Genomic DNA, 23,467 nt, shown 5'->3' with positions numbered 1-23,467 from the left:
CAGATTTATGATACCATGATCTCATAACATCAGATCCAAATAACATAATTATTTTCCTCGTGTGACTGCTAGCTCCTGATAAGAAATAAGGAATAGCTTGCAGACAGACCGGAGTACAAATTTTTAAAAAAAACGTATAATGGATAAAACATTAAATTTCGCTATAATAAATCTAGAATTCCGCCAAAAATTCCGCTGTCTGCTAAATTATATATTTCTCCGCCGACAGTCCTCTAATTCCGCCAAATTTAGCGGAAAATCCGCTAAGTTGGCAACACTGACCCTGAGTGAAATGGTAGTTTACGGGAAGACCTGAAATGCTATTGTACCGGTTGGTACACCTCTACGCTGCAAATTTGAATTTTCCGCCTTAAAGTACCTCTCTACAGGAGAAACCCTGAACTGTAACAACTGAATCAACTCTACGGTTTATCAGAAGATGTCACTGGGTGTTTGTGATTTGCTTTTGTTGATCAAGAAGTGTGGACATTATCTAACAGATGTCTCTACTAAAAAACTATGATAATGCACTCTGGTGCGAGGGAATGAACTTTCTTGGAGAAATTTTGTATTCATAAGTTTTGTCTTTACTAAATTTTTTTCTTTCATTTGGGGGTTGGCAATATTAAGCTTTCTTTCCGTCTGTTTTGAATTTAACCAATCCTAAATTTCTCTAATTAATTTCCCTCCAATAAGGTGTTTCTTCATCGATTTGTGTGTAACTTTTGCTGTTAGCCAATAAACGTTTGTGGGCGGGTCTTAATCATTCATAAAAGGTCTCGAATTTTCCACGAGGGTATAAAAACTGCTGATTTTCTTGTCTCCGCGCCACTTCAGTAACATCTAGCATAGCGTGTGGGTATGTAGCAGGGGACGGGAAGCGCCTCTTTCTTCGGGCAACAGATCTTCAACAAGGTAATGGCCATTTAACATCTTTTCTTGCTAGCTCAGCAGTTTAACTCGCGGGGAAGGTTCGAAACCTTTAATATGTAACCCATCTCTTTAAAATGTAAATCCCTTTTCAGTCTTTGTAAAAACTACAAATTTCTTCAACTATACATCGGGGATAGAGAGTGCTTTGCCCTCTCGAGCTCCCCTTCATTTTTGAATTTGAGGTGACTATGTTCTCGTAAACGTTTTTCTCTTCCTTCTTAATGTGTTAAATTTATTTTGTATACTAGCCACCTCCATAGATTGGAATTAGCCCCTGTGTAATCGGCCTAGTGCCTCTTAGGTTTTAAAATGTGGATTTAGGAGAGTTAACTCACGCCTCCATTCCTTTTGCATTTAGGGCCTAATTAATTTCCCTCCAATAAGGTGTTTCTTCATCGATTTGTGTGTAACTTTTGCTGTTAGCCAATAAACGTTTGTGGGCGGGTCTTAATCATTCATAAAAGGTCTCGAATTTTCCACGAGGGTATAAAAACTGCTGATTTTCTTGTCTCCGCGCCACTTCAGTAACATCTAGCATAGCGTGTGGGTATGTAGCAGGGGACGGGAAGCGCCTCTTTCTTCGGGCAACAGATCTTCAACAAGGTAATGGCCATTTAACATCTTTTCTTGCTAGCTCAGCAGTTTAACTCGCGGGGAAGGTTCGAAACCTTTAATATGTAACCCATCTCTTTAAAATGTAAATCCCTTTTCAGTCTTTGTAAAAACTACAAATTTCTTCAACTATACATCGGGGATAGAGAGTGCTTTGCCCTCTCGAGCTCCCCTTCATTTTTGAATTTGAGGTGACTATGTTCTCGTAAACGTTTTTCTCTTCCTTCTTAATGTGTTAAATTTATTTTGTATACTAGCCACCTCCATAGATTGGAATTAGCCCCTGTGTAATCGGCCTAGTGCCTCTTAGGTTTTAAAATGTGGATTTAGGAGAGTTAACTCACGCCTCCATTCCTTTTGCATTTAGGGCCATTTAAAGTAACCCATTATTTTTCCATTTTAGGCCCAGTAGAGTGGGTACAAGTTACCCCTGTTTATTTATAAGTGTGCCTTGATGGCAGTTCGTGGTAAAGTCCGTTTATGGCCTCTTAATAGGCTTAAAAGATTGAGAGCGGGTCAGCTCTTTCTGGTATTTTGAAAGGTGCCTCGGGGTGGCGTGACATTTTGATAGCTGGGAGCTAGTGCTCCATGTAATTAGGGGCGTTCTGCCCTTTGGTATTTTGTGGTTGTGAGCTGAGAGCTCAAGGATTGACGAATTTGGGCTCGTAGCCCAGAATTTGTAAAGACCCCTTAACTTGTGCTTTCTTTTGTAAAGTTGCGTTGTACCTGATTTTCTTTGTTATTTCACCTAGTGAAAATTGTTAAATGTTGTTATCTGTTGAAAATATAACATTTATTTAAATTTTTAATTCATCTTTCGAACTTGTAGTTAGACCCATTCCAGCCCGCACCTTCTTTCACCTCTGCTGGTCCACGGGTAACCCCGTAACAGCTATTATCGAAAATCTATATTATTAATTGTCCTTTCGATAAAACCGAGCTCGATAGCTGCAGTCGCTTAAGTGCAGCCAGTATCCAGTATTCGGGAGATAGTGGGTTCGAACCCCACTGTCGGCAGCCCTGAAGATGGTTTTTCGTGGTTTCCCATTCTCACACCAGGCGAATGCCGGGGCTGTACCTTAATTAAGGCCACGGCCGCTTCCTTCTCACTCCTAGCCCTTCCCTGTCCCATCGTCGCCATAAGACCTGTCTGTGTCGGTGCGACGTAAAGCAAATAGCAAAAAAACCTTTCGATATATAAGTTATATAGAAAAAATTTGCAATCATTTGTGTCTTTCACATTTTTACCGTAGATATTCATGAATTTCGATTTTTGTTACTAAGTCCATATCAATGCCGAACCACGAGAAAATGGGTGAACAGAATTTAATGAAAATCGGTATGTGAAGACGGGGATTAAAGCACTACAGTCTAGATTATAAATAACGTTATTTACGCTGGATGAAATGGTAGTTTAGGGGAAGTCACCTAAAATTCATTTTAAAAATATATATGTTACTATGCTGTTTAATGAAATTTTATTTACAACGTGTACACGACTGCATCTAGAATTCTGTATACAATGTAGAATTCCATAGCAACGTTTGTCTCATCAAGTGATGCGGTATGGAGCCCATGTTTGGCAGAACGAAAGCATTTTATTTTTAAAATGATGTCTAAGTAGCTTTTGTCACGGCTTCCCACATGTGGAAATTAATTTTGTGGTCATTTATAGAACCGATGAACACTGGGAGCTTTTTCTAAATGCGTCACATTCTTTTAGTAATGTTGGTTTCTGTTGTTTTGTTGATAGAAATTTAATATTTTCAGAAAGGAGAGAGTAGGGGTGCAGAGAAACCATCAACCTATTGAAAACGGCTTAAAGTGAGCAATTAACGCCACGATCGGTAAGAAACTCCATTGCTGCAGTGGTACGCCACTAAAACTGAGCTCTGAAAACAACGTGTATGATGCTAAAGGAAGGTACGTCGGATGGCTCTGGATTTCACGTAGCGAGCAGAAGACAAAAAAGTACCAAACACAACCGCTGTATTTAGCGAGAATCGTAACTGTGCACCTGGGCGAGGTACCGGTGGCACGCAAGGAAAATCGCGGACTCCATTGTTCGCTTCTTTGCTGGTACTCTCGAATTTAAAAATATTATTTCTCAGCTTCTAATTAACGAATTGTGGTTAAACAGGAAATTCTAGATATCTGCGTTTTAATATTTGAAACTTTAACGAAAAATTGATGACGGGCAGACAAAACTTTTAAAATTGATGAATATCGTCTCCGTATCGGTATTTTATCTGCTCTCTCAAAATTGCGACAGTAGGCTATATACTGTTGTTTGATTAGTTAACAATGGCGGTAGCAGTATTAGGGGAATAAAACATGATATGTCAAGTTTCTTCATTAACATTAGCTATATCGGAAAATTATGCGTTACAGAAGGTGTGTGAAACATATTTTCTGATCTTTCCAGTGTATGGGACCCTCACCAGGATTACTTAATTTAAGAACTGGAAAAAATCCAAATAAAAGCAGCTCGATTTGTTCTGGGTGATTACCGACGAAAGAGTAGCGTAACAAAAATGTTGCAAAGTTTGCGATGTGAAGAGTTGGGAGAAAGAAGACGAGCTGCTCGACTATGTGGTATGTTCCGAGCTGTCAGCGGAGAGATGGCGTGGAATGACATCAGTAGACTAATAGGTTTGAGTGGTGTCTTTAAAAGTAGGAAAGATCACAATCTAATGGTAAAGTGGGAATTCAAGAGGACAAATTGGGGCAAATATTCGTTTATAGGAAGGGGAGTTAGGGATTGGAATAATTTACCAAGGGAGATGTTCAAAAAATGTCCAATTTCTTTGAAATCATTTAAGAAAAGGCAAAGAAAACAACAGATAGGGAATCTGCCACCTGGGCAACTGTCCTAAATGCAGATCAGTAGTGATTGATTGATAGCGAAGCGCGGGTACACCAGACAGTACTTAATATTTTTCGAACAGTGCAATATTATCCACGTACATTTCAAAGAAGAGACTTTAAGCATTGACACAAGACATGTTTGATGGGACTTATCCCCTTTAAAACCAATTCAACTTACCAACTGATTGAGCTGCAGCCACAGCAGAGACAAACATCACCACGGACACAATCTGTAACTAACAACGAGAATATATCACATGGTGTTTAACAGATGATAAATTCAAAATTTCACGCTGTCAAGAAAAATATATTTGCTCGGTCATCTATGTAAGAAATAATTATTAAGTTATCGAAATACATTTATTCTCCTTTAACCAGCGGTAGGTATGACTGTGGCAGAAAAGTAAACAGTCATTATCCACATATATCCCTCTCAGAGTTCTCTCGTTCATCATACATTCCTGGTTTAGTCAGCTCTATTACTCGTGTTGACCTTGTTGCCATAAGCATTAATATGGCCGCGATAACAAAGAGTTATGTTTTAAAGCGATCTGAATGACCACACATTCATGGTTTGTAGCTGGAAACAAAGCACCTGCATCAATCATTCCTGATATGTTGAATGAGAACTCTTAATAATGTTATTCTAGACCGACAAATGCAATAACAGATTGATGATTTTCGACAATAAAAGAGAGCTATTTCTTTCAAAGTTTGGAAACTGTACACTCCTGTTTGGAGTGATTAGAAATTATATCTCCATTTACTGTCAAGCGAAACCACGATGTGATTGTTGGTAGTTTAAACATAGGATTTATAATAAAAATTGCGTTTGACTCCTTTTGTTAATACGTTACCCTCTTGAACAGGGCCTCTCAAACGCCCACAATCTCACGCGTGCAAATCGAGGCGCAAGAGCTCCGTGCAATGTGCATCGGTCCCGCTCGGTTCGGCTCGGACCAACGCTTCGTCTCTGGGCTACTCGGCTACGCTCGGCTCAACTCGGCTCGGATTTGGAGCGCTACGGAGCAAGTAAGGACGAGGGAGACAGGGGGAGCGAGCGAGACAGGCGTGCACCAGGCGCATGCACCCTGCGAAGCCCTGCTCTAGAATAGCATTAACATCAAGCCGTCACCGAGACCTCGCATCCGTTATTAGTGTCACAGATAATGAACCATGGCCATTGTTAAAGGTTCGAATTTAGGCAACCAATAGGAAGGTTGCAAAAAGTAAACAAACAAACAAACAAATTGGCAGACCCATAAAACAGCAAATCAGTTTACAAATATAAAGACCACGAACCTACTATGCTGGCGTAGCAGGAGGAGATGTGATACTCCCACGTGGCGCGTCCCAGGTGGCGGATAGGGGGATCCTAACCGGCTTGCCGGCGGACTTGAGGGAAATAAAATACCTCTTGCGGACCAAACACACACACCCCTGTGGGTGGGGGACGCAGACGAAGAATTCACCCACAGTATCCCCTGACTGTCGTAAGAGGCGACTAAAATGGCGACCAAGGGATTATCTAAATTAGAACCATGAGACTACTTGTAATTAGTACCATCACGCAGGGAACACCATGGGTCGCATTTACTTGCGCGTAGTACCACTATGTTAGGTACGCATTGCTCAGTTCCCACTATGTGAGGAATTCCACGGGATAGTACGTGTCCCTGTGCTTAGTCCACTTATGTGAGGAACGCCATAGATTTGCATTGCCTTTATTGGTTTGCGTTCCCTGCAAATAGCGCCGCAATGTGCGAAATACCTAAGTCTGTGTTACATGTGCGCATTACACTACCTGTGAATAGTAGCCTACCATAATGTGTGGAATACCGCCAGTCTACGCTACTTATGATTAGTACCGCAACATTACACATAGCATGGTTTTACTTTCCTAGCGATAAATACCATTATGAGGGGCCGATGACCTGGATTATGGACCCGTTTCGGCTATAAGCATAATCGATTCAGCATCAGTAATACTATTGTTTTGTGCCAGCTTCTGTGCGTGTGAGGCACTGTGGGTCGGATCCACTGATCGTTTTAAATTCATATCCGTCCATCCATTCATTCTTCGTCCTCAGGCTTTGAATTGTGGTCAGTGGAGTTTTGGACTTTTAAGACGTCATTTCATTTCGTCTCATTTCGTAGCATTAGGGGCCGATGACCTCGATGTTAGGACCCTTTAAACAACAAACATCAACATCAACAAATATAAAGAAAAGACGAACAACCAAATAAACAGACAAAACCAAACAAATCGAAAACTAACAAAAAGACAGACAAACAAACAAACAAACATAAATACCAAACAAAGAGACGAACAGACAAAGAACCAGGTAAACCAAACAGAAAAATAACAAGTAGACCAATAAATAAATAAATAGAAAATAAACAAATAGACAAAACCAAACAGTCAGATAGATAAACAAATAGCAAAGAAACAAGCAACAAATAAATAATAAACAGATCTCATTTTTAAAAAATGTGTCCGACTCGTTGGCTGAATGATCAGCGTACTTGCCTTCGGTTCAGAGGGTCCCGGATTCGATTCCCGGCCGGGTCGGGGACTTTAACCTTCATTGGTTAATTCCAATGGCCCGGGAACTGGGTGTTTGTGCTGTCCCCAACATCCTTGCATTTCACACACCACACACAACACTATCCTCCACCAGAATAACACGCAGTTACCTACACACGGCAGATGCCGCCCACCCTCATCGGAGGGTCTGCCTTAGAAGGGCTGCACACGGTTATAAATAGCCACACGAAATTATTATTATTATTATTATTATTATTATTATTATTATTATTATTATTATCGTTTCGTTTCGGCCAACTAAGGACCACGTCATTTCAACTGTTTCCCTTGAGCTTTAATGTTGGTCCAGTACTCCTTCATTCGTATACGGTGTTGCTCCTTTCGCTCTTCCGTCCATGCCTTTCCAGTTTTCATCTTCGGCTTTGGTAGGAAACTCTGATGTTCTTGGAGTTTTTTCTTAAGTGAGACACGCTCCTGGATATCTTCAAACGAGATCCCAGTCTCCTGCAGATCTTTCTGTACCTCACTGAACCATGCCCCCTTCGCCTTTTTCTCTTGGAGGAAAGTGAAGATGCGGTTGGTTAACCGTGTTGAATTCATTCGGGCCATGTGTCCATAAAAAGTAATCCTCCTTTTTCGCATCACATCGGTTATTTTCTCCACATGCGAGTACAACTCCTGGTTGTGCCGTCTCCTAAACTCGCCGTTGTCTTTGACTGGACTTAAGATATTTCTCAAAATCTTTCTTTCCTTGGCCTCCAATTTCTCCATCATGCCTTTTTTGTTCATGACGAGACATTCCGCTGCATATAGAGCCTCTGGCCGGATAACAGTGCAATAGTGTTTGATTTTTGCATTCAGAGATATAGATCTTTTGTTATAGACATTTTAGTGAGATATTATTATTATTATTATTATTATTAATTTTTAATTTAGTGTGGCTATTTCTAGCCGAGTGCAGCCCTTGTAAGGCATACCCTCCGATGAGGGTGGGCGGCATCTGCCATGTGTAGGTAACTGCGTATTATTGTGGTGGATGATAGTGTTATGTGTGGTGTGTGAGTTGCAGGGATGTTGGGGACAGCACAAACACCCAGCCCCCGGGCCATTGGAATTAACCAATGAAGGTTAAAATCCCCTACCCAGCCGGGAATCGAACCCGGGACCCTCTGAACCGAAGGCCAGTACGCTGACCATTCTGCCAACGAGTCGGACAATTATTATTATTATTATTATTATTATTATTATTATTATTATTATTATTATACCCATTCCCCTACAATGACGAGGCCAGCCGTCAGTGTTACCTACATCACGCTAATTAAGATATAATGAGTGTCAGAACTGATACCGTATATTCAAGCTGGAAATGCATTTCTATTACTACCAATTTATTTTGTACTCTTGTGTTTCTCAGGCGTATTATTATCATCACGGGGGCTTGGGAGTTGGGGGTATTTCTCCTATGTATTGCACCTTCTTGAAATGAATGATAGTAACCAAGATGTCTTCTAAACATCTGTAGAAAGAGAAAAGAATACGTCCATTTCTTCTTGATAGAGAATGAAGAGGACTCAATACAGTGATGTGACCACCTCTCTAAGTCAACCACTCTTCTTCACGATCACTTTTATCCGTCACCAGTGTTTTTACACCCTCTTTAAGATGACCATAAGTTTCCCCGACTAACGACCATCAATTATTTTTTCGCTAGTGGCTTTGCGTCGCACCGACACAGGTCTTATTGCGACGATGGGATAGGAAAGGCCTAGGAGTTGGAAGGAAGCGGCCGTGGCCTTAATTAAGATACAGCCCCAGCATTTGCCTGGTGTGAAAATGGGAAACCATGCAAAACCATCTTCAGGGCTGCTGACAGTGGGATTCGAACCCACCGTCTCCCGGATGCAAGCTCACAGCCGTGCGCTCCTAACCGCACGGCCAACTCGCCCAGTCATCAAAAATGTATCCCCTTTCAGACAGTGCGGTATTGTACACCCCTACATGCACAATTCTTTTTGGAATACCTGAATCACATTGTCGCTAGGAAACAGTAAGTGCATAGTCATGGCGAGTGTGTTTTAGAGAAAAAAGGGATGTTCGTTCATTGCTGTCAGGAAGTGTATCTGGGCGTAAAAATGGAGCAAAGCCGCTTTATTGTGTTGACCCCAAAAAATTGGGGAAAAGCCAGAAGAGAAAGTTGTTGATGTTGATGATGACGATGATGCAAGAATGTTTGGGGCAATGTAATGTTTGTTCAGTATATGCAGATTATATCGTGCAAGTAAATGTTAACTATTAAAGTCATACATTTGAAAACAATATATTTAATGCTAGAATACTGCGATGTATAAACTCTTAGTAGTAGTAGACGGGCAACCTTTCTTCAATTCGTCATTCCGGGAAATAATAATTATACAAGGGCGTACCCATGGGGTAGGTTAGGGGGGTTTAAACCCCCTCCGAAATAAAAGTGAACTTGACAAATTTAAACAGCATATACGAGTTTTGGAATAACCTACAATAAACTAGAAAAACAATCACTTGAAAAATGAACAATTGAATTTAACCTATAAAAGCTGCGCCATCTTCGAATGTTTTTGTATGAATACAGTTAACAAATTTACGGAAAACATAAACGGAAATTTTCATTTTGGTGAGATACACGGATTGTTTGTCGTTCCACTCATGACTGAGTGTCGTGACCCAAGGACTGTGTTGTTTCTTTTATAAGCTGATACCATTCTGTACGAACTTGCGTTTTCCGGACAGTAACTCTCCATGGTAAGCCCATGATCTCTCTTACTTGATCAACCCATCTTTTTGCGACCCGTCCTCGTGTCCTTGTGCCAGAAACTTTCCTTGGATAATTAATTTTTCCAGGTTGTCATCCTCTCTTCTCATAATGTGACCAAAGAACTGCAGAATTCTCTGGTACACAACTTGGCATAGCCTCTCTTGTATTCCAATTTCCCGGATGACAGAATCATTTTTTCGCCTGGTTGTCAACGGTATTTGCAACATTCTTCTCCAACACCACATTTCAAAGGCGTTGACTCGGTTCCTGTTTTTAGGTCTTATGGTTCAAGTTTCGCATCCATACAGGAAGATCGAGAACACAAGCGAATGGACTAATCTTTCCGTCGTTATTAATGCATACTGCACCATAAAAACAAATTTCAGTAAGCATATAGAAATATTTAAATGTTATCGAGCGGCTACAATATTTTTTTAAATGAATCAAACCTCTAAATATTTTTCATGCTTACAGTGAAACATATTGTATCTCCATTTTTAAACAACTGACCGAAATCTTCACGCACAGGTTAAAGCGTGTTCTGCCCACCAGACCGCTATGAATTTACCTTTCTACAACCTGTGACAATAAAGTTCAGTGAATAGTCTTGTGCAATCAATATAGATGAACAATGCACGACAGGGACCTTACTGTCCTTCGAAATAGCCTCCTCCCATAACTATGCACTGCTGAGATCGGCTATACATGTCCTGGAAACTTTGCAAGAATGCTTCCTTTGGGATGGTGTTCAAAAGCCTCGTCACGTTTCGTTGGATGTCAGGAATATCGTCAAATCTCTTTCCTTTCAAAGCGAGTTTGAGTCGTGGTAATAGGAAGAAGTCTGGAGGACTGAGGTCTGGCGAGTATGGGGGATGTTCAAGTTGCACTACCCCTCTTTTTGCCATGAACTGTTTGACGATATTGGCTGTGTGTGGGCGAGGGTTGTCGTGGACAAAAAACCATGAACCTTGTTGTGCGTACTGGGGTTGTACCCTGCGTAGACGTTTCATGAAACGGGTCAAAATTTCAATGTACCGTGCAGCATTCAACGTCGTTCCCTCAGGTAGAAATTCCTTCTGGATAATGCCTTGACTATCGAGAAAGGTGATGAGCATCGTTTTGATGCGTGACGATTTGTCGCACGGATTCACGGTTAATCTGCAGTTTATCCGCTGTCATGCGCAGAGTTAATCGCCGATCGTTCGTGATTAATGTCATCTTCTCAATGTTTTCGTCACTGATGGCGGTCGCCGGTCTTCCGCTACGGGGGTTGTCAGAAACACTTTCCCGGCCTCATCGAAAATGGGCGAACCACTCGTACACACACTTCAAGGACAGTGCTTGATCTTCATAAACACGTACCAGCATCGAATCTGTTTCTTTCGGTGTCTTGCCAAGCTTAAAACAAAACTGTACATTGATATTTCGGTCGTTCATTTTCCTATTCGCAGTTCAGAACCAACGCACTAAACACGCACTGTGTCAAAATTGTCTTACACGGCACACACACGATGCTCAATTGAACAACGTTGGGAGCAGGTGGACAAAACCTGCTGCTACGCAGGTGCAGCGTTGTGTGTCGCAAGTGTTGCCGGATCGACCGTTCTGACTTCATTCACCGAACTTTATTGTCACAGGTTGTATTTCACCCGGTAGGTTGCAAGGTGTACAACTCTAAAACTATTTCAAACTTTTCTTTTTGTAAAACCTTCTGAAAACAAAAAACTAGTCGCTATAGTTTTTGTTTTCGCTAGCGGAGCGAGACATACGATCTCGTAAGAGAAGACCACCATATTCCTGGGTTCGGCCTTGAATAATAATAAGAAGAAGAATCTACAGGAACATACCAGTATCCATCAACGCTAAGCTTAGGCATCATTGTTCAGTCATTCGTCCATAGGCCCTGCATGCAGCAGAATGTCTTGCACTGAACAGGAAGGTTCTAAACGAAAAGTTAGAAGCTAATGAAAGAAAAATCCTGAGAAAGATCTTAGAACCAATCAGAGAAAATGGTGAATACAGGAGAAGGCATAACAACGAAGTGTACCTGCATGTGCAAACGATAACGGACACCATTCGGAAACGGAGGATTAATTTTTATGGCCACATAACACGTATGAGCTCGCAGACATTGACAATCCGGATCTTTTCCTACTTTGTAAACGAGAAAAACCAAGGGAGCCTGGTTCACCGAAGTTGAAAAAGACCTTCAAGAAATAGGGATCACACATGATGACATCCAGGAACGTGTTCCTCTCCAGAAGAAGGTTCGAGCATATCAGAGACTCCAAGAAAAGCCGAGATTGAAAACAGGCAAAAAGTGCACTGATGAAAGAAAGGAGGTTCAGAAAGAAAATGTGGGAATACTGGGAAAGAACTGAAGCTCAAGGATGCAAACTGTTGAATTAAGGCGGTCGATAGTACGGCCAAACTCACTCGGTGTAGGTATTATTATTATTATTATTATTATTATTATTATTATTATTATTATTATTATTATTATTATTATTATTGTACCGGGCGGTACACCTCCACTCCGCTAATTTAAAATGTGCGCCTGTTGAAACTCCTCTGCTGGAGGAAGTCTGAACTTTATTGACAGTATTAATTTTCTACCGTCTCAGAAGATGTCACCACGTGGAAAATTTTGAGTTTTTGAACTGTGTCATTTTTGATGTGTTTTTGTTTCGCTTGAAGTAAGAAGTGTGAACTTTCTCTTCTAGAGGACACTACTGAAGATCTACAATAGTGCAACCTAGTGCGGAGTCAAAGAACTATTTTTTTGCAGAAAATTTAATTTCAAGAGTTTGTTCTTTGTTAAATTTCTTTCAGTCATTGTTTAAGTTGGCAATATTCACCCCTTCTTTCCCCTTGTGTTGAACCTAACCAATCCCGAATTTCTTAAATTAATTTCTATCCAATCAGATGTATCTTCCCCCAACTTGAATCTGTTGCGGGGTCCTATCCAATAAAGAGTTTGTGGGAGGGTGTTTTCTTTCCCCTAACGCCTAGAAACTTCCGCGAGAGTATTTAAACTGCTGATTTTTGGGTCTCGAGGCCACTTCTGTTCCATCTTTCAGTGTGTTAAGTACATAGCAGGGGGCGAGAAGCGCCTCTTTCTTCTCCAGCCGTTCAACACAAGGTAATGGCCGATTAATAACTTCTTTCTTTACTAGCTCAGCAGTTTAACTTTCGGGGCGGGTTCTAAGCGTTCAACCATGTAACCTTTTCCTAAAATGTAACTTCTCTTTTCATCTATTCTCTTGTAAAACGACATATTGGGATAGAGAGTGCTAACCCTCTCGAGCTCCCACTCACATTGTCTTGAGGTGAACTTATTTTCTCAACCTATTCTTCGTTAATGTAAAACAATTGTTCTTTTCTTAAGTCACCTCTTTAGCATGGGATTAGCCCTTGTATTAACGGCCTAGTGCCAAGTAGGTCTTAATCAAAGTGTATTAGGAGTGCAAGTTCGCCTCCTCTCAAATTGTTATTTTAGAGGTCATTTAATTAACCTGCTTTTCTTTTAATAGACCTCAGTAGATTGGGTATTTTACCCCTGTGTTTATGTCCGTTGAGGACAACTTGAAGGTGGAGTTTGGTGTGGCCTGGGAGAGGCTTAAATTTTGAGAGCGAGTGGCTCTTTTGAAAATTCTGGGTTGTATGCCTCATGGAGGTTTTTCAGTGTAATTTGGAGCAAGGGCTCCTAGGTATGAATGGGGTTTTCTCCCCCTCTGTTAAAACTTGTGTTTGAGGTAAAACTGAGCTGATTGCCCAAGCATTGTGAAGTCAGGGCGCGAAGCCCAAATCCTGTAAATATTGTAACTAACCCCCTTTGAATTGCTACTTTGTACCTGCCATGCTTGTTATTTCTTTGTTGTCGAAAAGAAAATATAACCTTGTTCAATTTTAAATTAATTTTACATTGCACTATAATTTCGTAGCTTGAAACCCATTCACACCCGCACCTTCTTTCACCTCTACCTACCACGGAAAAGTTCGTAACAAGTGGTAGCAGAGTGTGGTTGAATGGGTCTCAATTTAGCCCCTTTTGACGGCTACACATTGTTTTGATCCGAACTCTAACTATTTTCTCAGTTGCTGGAATTTTTTGAGTTTTTCAAAATTGGTCTGTCATCATGCCCGGCCCTCGCGATGTTCTCCTTCTTAACTATTTGCGTAAGGAGGAGTTGATCTATGAATTAACTATCAGAAATGTGCAATCTGGAGGCACGGTTGCAATAGACACTAACAAACTTAAAGAGTCCCTTGATTTGCCCATTTCTATCCCCAATTTGGGAGAGAAAGAAATTGACGACTCTCTTTCCACGATCACGGAGAATATTACTGGGCTAGCTTCTGTAGTTAGTTTTTTTGATGAAAATGATCCGTCTCCTAATCAAATTAAGCGTGTGCAAGGCAGGCTATATCATTTTTCGAATAGGGTTAACGATCTGTTGTCTCTAAAACTGAATGATGTTCAGAGGAAGGAAGCTAGTACGCTCCTGGAAAATATTTCCGAATTATCTAGTAAGGTCACTCAATTGTTAACTGGGGAAGTTCCTCCCAAATCTGATCAACCCACCATAGTAAATGCAGGTAGTGAGGAAGCGCCTCCCAAGGGAGAAGTTAATAGAATAACCGTCGCTGCTCAAACTATCTCTGCCCCATTGGACAACGAGTCCGAACGTCGTGCATCATTGAGTAACATCCGTTCTGAATTAACTTCCTTACCATTGAAACCTTTACCTACTATGTCACCCGGGTTTAGTAGCTTGCCTCATCCATTGGCAATGTTGCTCAGAGGTATATCTAAGTTTTCCGTTAATACCACCAGTGACGTAATTTCATTTTTAAGATTTCTAGTGGAATTTCAGGATCATGCCCTTGTTTTTTCTCTTTCTCCATGTCAAATCTTGCAAATTATCTATCCGTATGCTATTGGTATTCTCTCTGATAAAATCGTAAGAGCCATTGCCGAGCAATCATCTATTGAGGATTTCCATGCCCATTTGCTAGCTAACTTCATCCCTGCTAGGGCCAGGTCCTCCCTTATTCAGAAGTACTATTATCGTGTACAGCGCTTGGATGAAAACTTGGCTGATTTCATACAGGACATTAAGTTTTATACTAGGGTGTTTGCCCTTCATTTTCCTGAAGATCAGATTGTACAGGCTATTGTAGAGGGAATTTCACCTCCCTATAGGTCATATTTGTGTTTCGCGGCGTGCCCGCAAACTTTCTCGGAACTTGAAGCATTGGCCGTCTCAGCGGAAGGAGTTAGATACGCCGATTCTTTGCGTGTCGCGAAAGAACCCCCGCCTTCCATTAGTAATACTCGGCCTCCACCTCGCCGATCAGTCACCCCCCGTAAATGTTATGCTTGCGGGTCGCCTGACCATCTGCGCAATAAGTGTCCTCTGATCAAAACTAGTAGGGCAAATAATGGAGCTGGTTCATCACAAGGCTGTTTTAAATGTGGGGCTTTCTCACATATCGCAAAGAATTGTCCCAATTCGAATAGCACCCCCTCCTGCTCAACTTCTGGTGTAACTTCCAACAACAATCAAAAGTGACTAGTGGCTTCGGCTGAGTCGACTAATCCATCTTCCCGAGACTCAGCCCCGGGTAAACAGGTTGCAAATTCAGGGAACGATAAGTCTTCGAATACATCTTTTGAATGCCCCAAAGAGTGTCTTAGGATTGCGGCGGATACCCCCGCACCTGTTCCTTTTCTTAAGATTGAGTTATATAACGAGCCTATAGCAGCTCTCTTAGATTCAAGCAGTGTTTGTTCGATTATTTCGGCTGAATGGTATTCTAAATTGAAATCGGTTTGTAAACTACCTGACTACGTCTCATCTTCTCTTCAATACGTTTCGGCTAATTCATCTCCATTAGAAATTCTAGGTTCCTTACTGGTCAAGATTCGTATTTTTAAGTTTACTTGGAAAATTAAATTGTTTGTGTCTAAGCACCTGTCTTGCCCCATCATACTGGGAGCGGACTTTATTTCTCACACTGGTCTTGTGCTCGATCTCCAGTCTAGGTCGTGCACATTCAAATTTGCTTCTAGTTGTAAAATACCACTATTAAAGTGTAATTCTGTGTCATGTTCTTCTATTTCGCCTACCCAGGATGAGATGTTGTTAGACCTTAGACATCTACCTGAGGAGCAGGCTGATAGTATTCGTAAATTATGTCAGTCATTTCCAGAGGTGTTCTCTGATACTCTTGGTGTTACTGACCTTATTGAATACAAAATTGAGGTCACGGATTCGATTCCTGTCCGTTTTCCACCTTATAGGCTATCTCCACCTAAAATGAAGGCTCTGAAAGAAATTATCGATCAGATGTTGAAGGATGGTATTATTAGGCCCTCTACGTCGGCGTATTCATCGCCTATTTTTCTAGTCCCGAAACCCCAAGGAGGCTTCAGGCCTGTCATTGATTACAGGGCTCTCAATCGGAAGGTGGTGTTGCAATCTGTGCCCCTTCCTGACCTTCATTCTTGCTTTGCATGGTTTCGTAAGGCCAAGTTCTTCACTATCTTGGACTTGAATCAGGCCTATAATCAAATTCCCCTTGCCGAAGAGTCTAAACACCTTACAGCGTTTGCCACGGACTGGAATTTATACGAATACAACCGCGTGCCTTTCGGGCTCCCCACGGGGGCAGCTGTGCTCACTAGGCTACTAGATAGGGTCTTCTCCGACATCAAATTCGAGTACTTATATCACTATTTAGATGATGTCGTCGTATTTTCAGAGACTTTTGAAGAACATCTAGATCATTTGCGAGAAGTTCTCGATCGCCTTCGTAAGGCTGGGTTAACTGTTAAGTTGTCCAAGGTTGCCTTTGCTAAGCCCTCTATGTCATTCCTAGGACATATTGTGTCACCCGATGGTGTAGCAGTCGATCATTCTAGAACACAGGCCATCCGTGATTTTAAACCTCCCAAGGACATTAAAGGTATCGCCAGGTTCATTGGTATGGTGAATTTCTTCAGGAAGTTCATTCCTAACTTTGCTAATAGAGCGGCGCCCTTAAACCTTCTTCGTAGGAAAGGCATCAAATTCGAGTGGGGACCTTCTCAACAAGCCGCTTTTGAAGACCTTAAATTAGCACTTTGTAATGCCCCTGTACATGCTATGCCTGATTTCTCGAAGAAATTCATCGTCCAAACCGACGCGTCGTCGTCAGCAGTAGCTGCAGTCCTTCTTCAAGAGACTGAACTAGGGAGGCGACCTATCGCCTATGCCTCTAGGACCTTGTCGGCTCAAGAAGCCAAGTATTCCATCTATGAGCTCGAAGGTTTGGCAGTCTTATTCGCCTTAGAAAAGTTCCGTCTCTATCTGGAACACGTCAAATTCGACCTGGAGACAGATAATCAAGCATTAAGCTGGGTCTTAGGTAGGCCGCGTCGTACTGGTCGTATAGCCCGCTGGGCTATTCGTATTTCCGCCTTCCAGTTTGATGTTAGACATATCAGAGGTACCGAAAATGTTGTTGCTGATGGACTCAGCCGTATGTTTCATAACGACGTCGAGACCCACGAACCGGTCGACAGTTCATCACCTCCCGAGTCCATACTATCTGGTGTTAATGCCATATTAACAGATGCTCCCATGCTTTTTAGGGATATTGAGAAATACCAACGTGAAGATCCGACGCTGGCTCCGATAATGGAAACCCTTTCTTCTGGGGAACATGTTGTCCCTTATGTTCTGAGGAATGGTGTTTTATGTTGCCCTTCGAGGCATGACAAGATGATGAAAGTTGTCGTTCCAGCTGTTCTGGTACCTATGATCTTCAAGTATTATCATGAGACCCCACTAGGAGGGCATCTGGGTATCTTTAAAACTCCTGAAAAGATTCGTGAAATGTTCATCTGGAAAGGTATGGACGGTGAAATCCGGGAACTTGTAAAAGCTTGTAAATCTTGTTTGCTCAGTAAACCCACCATGTCCACCAAGGTAGGCCTTTTGTCTTCGCATCAAGCGTCGCGCCCCATGGAACGTCTGTATATCGATTATGTAGGACCCTTCCCCCAGTCAAAGGGTAATGCTAACAAGTTCATCTTTGTGTGCGTAGATGGTTTTACCAGATTTTCTTGGTTATTTCCGACTAAGCTGGCTACCGCTCAGTCTACCATTATCTGCTTAAATTCTATTTTTGCTTCTTTTGGTCCGTGTCAATATATTGTATCTGATAATGCTAAGGCTTTTACATCTAATTTATTTCGTAAATTCTGTTTTGACTTATCAATCTCTCATGTAACTACTTCTGCTTATTACCCTCAACCATCTCTGGCTGAACGGGTTAACCGTAATCTCAGGTCAGCACTTATTGCCTATCATCATGAAGATCATTCCAGGTGGGACACGTCCCTGCATTGGATAGCTTTTGCTTTGAATTCGGCGGTTCATGAATCTCACAAGTTTACTCCAGCTTCTTTGATGTTCAAGTTTGTTCCCAACTCGCCGCTCTCTAACCTCTGGTCTCTGAATGACATTCTACCCGAGACAATAGATCCGGATAACATTAAAGATCTTTGGAAGAAGGCTAAAGCCAATCTTAAAGTGTCTCATGAAAAGGTTAGGGAAAGGTATGATCGTGGACGGAGACCCACCCCTTTGAAGGTAGGTGACCAGGTTATGGTCAAGAATTTTGTTCCCGCGGGCAAGCTTGCCCCCAGATTTCATGGGCCTTGTATAATTCTCGATTTCCTCACCCCGGTTACCTTGTTAGTAAGCAATCCAGCCACCGAGAGGATATTTAGGGTTCACCTGTCACAGGTGAAACCAGTGTAAATTTTGTGTCAACTTGCTTCATATAATTTGATAGGAATATGAAGGTTATATTTTTCTTTTGAGTTCCACTCTTAAGGCATTCTGCTCCTTCTATTTTATTTTATATGTAAGCATTTCTTGTAAACCTCCCCGATTGTTAAACTGCCCTCCTGTCCTTACCTCGGCCATTACCACGCTCCCGTCTCCTGCTTCAATACACACAGTGGCTTGACTTATGCCATGGATATTTGCACGCCGCTGGCCCCTCAACCTCTCCACAAGCCTGTACCCTCAAAAAAGATGATAGTCCAACACAATTCTGCCGCCAAGCTTTAATGTTTCAGTGCCACCGCAGCCGCGCGGCGCCGTGCAGCAACTGGAGCTGAGGACGGGCCCCCTCGGCCCCAGCGAGGACGACGTGTGCACGGCGAGCCGGAGCTCTCCTCCCGGCCAAGGCTGATGTGCGGCGCACGACCTGCTACTTGCCCGCAGCCTGTATATGTTCACCGCGGGCGCGGCGTGCTTCAACACCTCTGCTACCCTCATAGTGCGGGCGATGGTATCTCAGGGTACTTGAGGGGTCCGAGCGGCCTCCTTTGGACGCAAGCAGCAACGGCCGGTCTGGCATTCCCACTTCATCTCCATCTACTACATGAACAGATACTATAAGTAATGACTACACTTGGGAATTCAACTGCAATATTTGGTGGACCTTGAAATTTTTTTTTCTTCACTTTCAAGCATAAAAAGTTATCTTCAGAAATTCAACTTCTACAAATATAAAGACTTTACTTCATCTGCAACAACAAATTTTGAAACTCTATCAAATCAACCCCAAATTAAGAAAATCTTATAAATTTTTTGGCAATCAATCTTCATATCCACAGCATAACTTGGACCTTGTTTCAAACTGATTTCATGTGTCATCCCTGGAGGAACTTTTGGGGGGGGAGGTCTGTACCGGGCGGTACACCTCCACTCCGCTAATTTAAAATGTGCGCCTGTTGAAACTCCTCTGCTGGAGGAAGTCTGAACTTTATTGACAGTATTAATTTTCTACCGTCTCAGAAGATGTCACCACGTGGAAAATTTTGAGTTTTTGAACTGTGTCATTTTTGATGTGTTTTTGTTTCGCTTGAAGTAAGAAGTGTGAACTTTCTCTTCTAGAGGACACTACTGAAGATCTACAATAGTGCAACCTAGTGCGGAGTCAAAGAACTATTTTTTTGGAGAAAATTTAATTTCAAGAGTTTGTTCTTTGTTAAATTTCTTTCAGTCATTGTTTAAGTTGGCAATATTCACCCCTTCTTTCCCCTTGTGTTGAACCTAACCAATCCCGAATTTCTTAAATTAATTTCTATCCAATCAGATGTATCTTCCCCCAACTTGAATCTGTTGCGGGGTCCTATCCAATAAAGAGTTTGTGGGAGGGTGTTTTCTTTCCCCTAACGCCTAGAAACTTCCGCGAGAGTATTTAAACTGCTGATTTTTGGGTCTCGAGGCCACTTCTGTTCCATCTTTCAGTGTGTTAAGTACATAGCAGGGGGCGAGAAGCGCCTCTTTCTTCTCCAGCCGTTCAACACAAGGTAATGGCCGATTAATAACTTCTTTCTTTACTAGCTCAGCAGTTTAACTTTCGGGGCGGGTTCTAAGCGTTCAACCATGTAACCTTTTCCTAAAATGTAACTTCTCTTTTCATCTATTCTCTTGTAAAACGACATATTGGGATAGAGAGTGCTAACCCTCTCGAGCTCCCACTCACATTGTCTTGAGGTGAACTTATTTTCTCAACCTATTCTTCGTTAATGTAAAACAATTGTTCTTTTCTTAAGTCACCTCTTTAGCATGGGATTAGCCCTTGTATTAACGGCCTAGTGCCAAGTAGGTCTTAATCAAAGTGTATTAGGAGTGCAAGTTCGCCTCCTCTCAAATTGTTATTTTAGAGGTCATTTAATTAACCTGCTTTTCTTTTAATAGACCTCAGTAGATTGGGTATTTTACCCCTGTGTTTATGTCCGTTGAGGACAACTTGAAGGTGGAGTTTGGTGTGGCCTGGGAGAGGCTTAAATTTTGAGAGCGAGTGGCTCTTTTGAAAATTCTGGGTTGTATGCCTCATGGAGGTTTTTCAGTGTAATTTGGAGCAAGGGCTCCTAGGTATGAATGGGGTTTTCTCCCCCTCTGTTAAAACTTGTGTTTGAGGTAAAACTGAGCTGATTGCCCAAGCATTGTGAAGTCAGGGCGCGAAGCCCAAATCCTGTAAATATTGTAACTAACCCCCTTTGAATTGCTACTTTGTACCTGCCATGCTTGTTATTTCTTTGTTGTCGAAAAGAAAATATAACCTTGTTCAATTTTAAATTAATTTTACATTGCACTATAATTTCGTAGCTTGAAACCCATTCACACCCGCACCTTCTTTCACCTCTACCTACCACGGAAAAGTTCGTAACAATTATTATTATTATTATTATTATTGTACCGGGTGGTACACCTCCACGTCGCTAATTCAAACTTTGCGCCTGTTGAAACTCCCCTACTGGAGGAAGTCTGAACTTTATCTAATGTGTTAATTTTCAAGTTTCTCAGAAGATGTCACTACTTGGAAATTTTGAAGTTTCTGAACTAGGTCGTTTTCGATGTATTTTTGTTTTGCCTGTAGTAAGAAGTGTGAACATTCTCTTCTAGAGGACACTACTGAAGAACTACAATGGTGCACCCTAGTGCGAAGTGAAAGAACTGTTTTTTTTTTTTTTTTTTTTTTTTAGAAATTTTTATTTCAAAAGTTTGTTTCTTGTTAAATTTCTTTCTGTTATTGTTTAAGTTGGCTGTATAACCCTTTCTTTCCCCTTGTTTTGAATTTAGCCAATCCCGAATTTCTTTAATTAATTTATGACCAATCAGGTGTGTCTTCCCCAACGGGGATATGTTGCCTAACCCTAGCCAATAAAGTTTTTGTGGGAGGGTGTTCTCATTCCTGAAACGCCTCGAACTTTCCGCGAGAGTATATAAACTGCTGATTTTCGGGTCTCCACGCCACTTCTGTAACATCTTTCAGTGTGTAAAGTACGTAGCATGGGGCGGGAAGCGCCTCTTTCTTCGGGCAGCAGTTCAACAACAAGGTAATGGCCTTTTAATAACTTCTTTTCTCGCTAGCTCAGCAGTTTAACTCTCGGGGCAGGTCCGAAGCCTTTTCCATGTAACTTTCCTTGAAAAATGTAAAGACACTCGGTGTCAGTTCTTTCTGTTTTAACTACATATTGGGATAGAGAGTGCTTAACCCTCTCGAGCTCCCACTCATATTGCATTGAGGTGAACTTATTTTCACAATCTTTCTTCCTTAACGTAATGTAAATTGTTTCTTTCTAAAGTCACCTCTTTAGTATGGGATTAGCCCTTGCAGTACGGCCTAGTGCTAAGTAGGTTTTATATAAAATGTATTAGGAGTGCAGATCGCCTCCTCTCAAATTGGTATTTTAGAGGCCATGTAATTAACCTTTTCTCACTTAATAGGCCTCAGTAGGTTGGGTATTTTACCCCTGTGTTTATGTCCTTAGAGGACAGCTTGAAGGTGGAATTTGGTGTGGCCTTTGATAGGCCAGAACGTTGAGAGCTGGTTGCTCTTCCCAAATAAAAATTGTGTTTTCTGCGCGCCTCGAGGAGGCTTTACTGTGTAATTGGGAGCAAGTGCTCCTGGGCATGATTGGGGTCTTCTGCCCCTTTGTTGAATTATGTGTATCGTAAAATTGGGCTAATTGCTCAAGAATTGTGTGTTTGGCTCTCGGAGCCCAAATCCTGTAACTTTGTAATTGTACATTCTCGAATAGTGGCTTTGCTACTCTGTACCTGCCATTCTTGTTATTTCTTGATTTTGCAAAGAAAATATAACCTTGTTAAATTTTAAATTAACTTTAATTTCGTAGCCTGAGACCCGTTCACCCCCGCACCTTCTTTCACCTCTGCTGTTCCACAGATACCTCGGAACAATTATTATTATTATTATTATTATTATTATTATTATTATTATTATTATTATTATTATTATTATTATTATTATTATTATTATTCAACTATAAAGTTCGTACACTATAGCTTGTATTTCGGTATTTTATATATAAGAAATAGAACTTAATCACAATGTACATAAATGTACCATATGCCCCTTTATTATTCTCTTGCCGGGCTGAGTGGCTCAGACGGTTGAGGCCCTGGCCTTCTGACCCCAACTTGGCAAGTTCGATCCTGGCTCAGTCCGGTGGTATTTGAAAGTGCTCAAATACGTCAGCCTCGTGTCGGTAGATTTACTGGCACGTGAAAGAACTCCTGCGGGACTAAATTCCGGCACCTCGGCGTCTCGCAAAACCGAAAAAGTAGATAGTGGGACGTAAAGCAATTAATTATTATTATTCCTTCGTTATGACCATTCATAGAGCGCGTTTGAACTTGATAGTTTGTTTGATGGTTTGTGCCTTCTTATCCTCCCAAAATCTCTTCATGAATGCACTGTGTTGCATCTTGCGTTCTGTCGACCACTTCCTACCAGTTGTCTTTTTTGGTTTCTCCCTAAATTTATGATTAGCTACTTTGGTTCTAAAAGCTCCACGATTTTCCATGATGTCGTCTGTAATATTTATTTCTTGGAGGTCCACCTTAGTTTCTTCTAGCCATTTTATTTTGACCTTCTTTGAGTTGATTACTTTGAATAATCTTTTAGTTAGTCTGTCGCTGTTCATTCTGTAGATATGGCCATAGAAATTAAGGCGCCTTTTCCGTACAGCATCAGTAAACCTGTCGGTGAAGGAGTAGAGGTCCGCTGTTTTCCTCTTAATCCACATTCCATTTTCTCTCGTAGGACCATAAATTTTCCTGAGAATTTTCCGCTCCTGCTTTTCAATTTCAAAGCAATTAATTATTATTATTATT

General features: G+C 41.5%; 1 protein-coding gene across 5 annotated transcripts in view; it reads right to left on the bottom strand.

The window, feature by feature from the left end:
* Positions 1-23,467, bottom strand: part of LOC136883063 (uncharacterized) — a 48,969-nt gene that overhangs the window by 18,731 nt on the left and 6,771 nt on the right. For 3 of the 5 annotated variants that reach the window (XM_067155211.2, XM_067155213.2, XM_067155214.2), the window contains exon 2: positions 4,592-4,649. In XM_067155211.2, the coding sequence (XP_067011312.2) occupies positions 4,592-4,649 (58 nt within the window). The remainder of the gene's footprint in view (positions 1-4,591; positions 4,650-23,467) is intronic. The other 2 variants (XM_067155212.2, XM_067155215.2) reach the window with 1 other exon arrangement.

The sequence above is a fragment of the Anabrus simplex genome, chromosome 11 (assembly GCF_040414725.1).
Source record: "Anabrus simplex isolate iqAnaSimp1 chromosome 11, ASM4041472v1, whole genome shotgun sequence".
NCBI lineage: Eukaryota > Metazoa > Arthropoda > Insecta > Orthoptera > Tettigoniidae > Anabrus > Anabrus simplex.
Note: the sequence above shows the minus strand (reverse complement) of the source record. Positions and strands in the feature narration are given on the sequence as shown.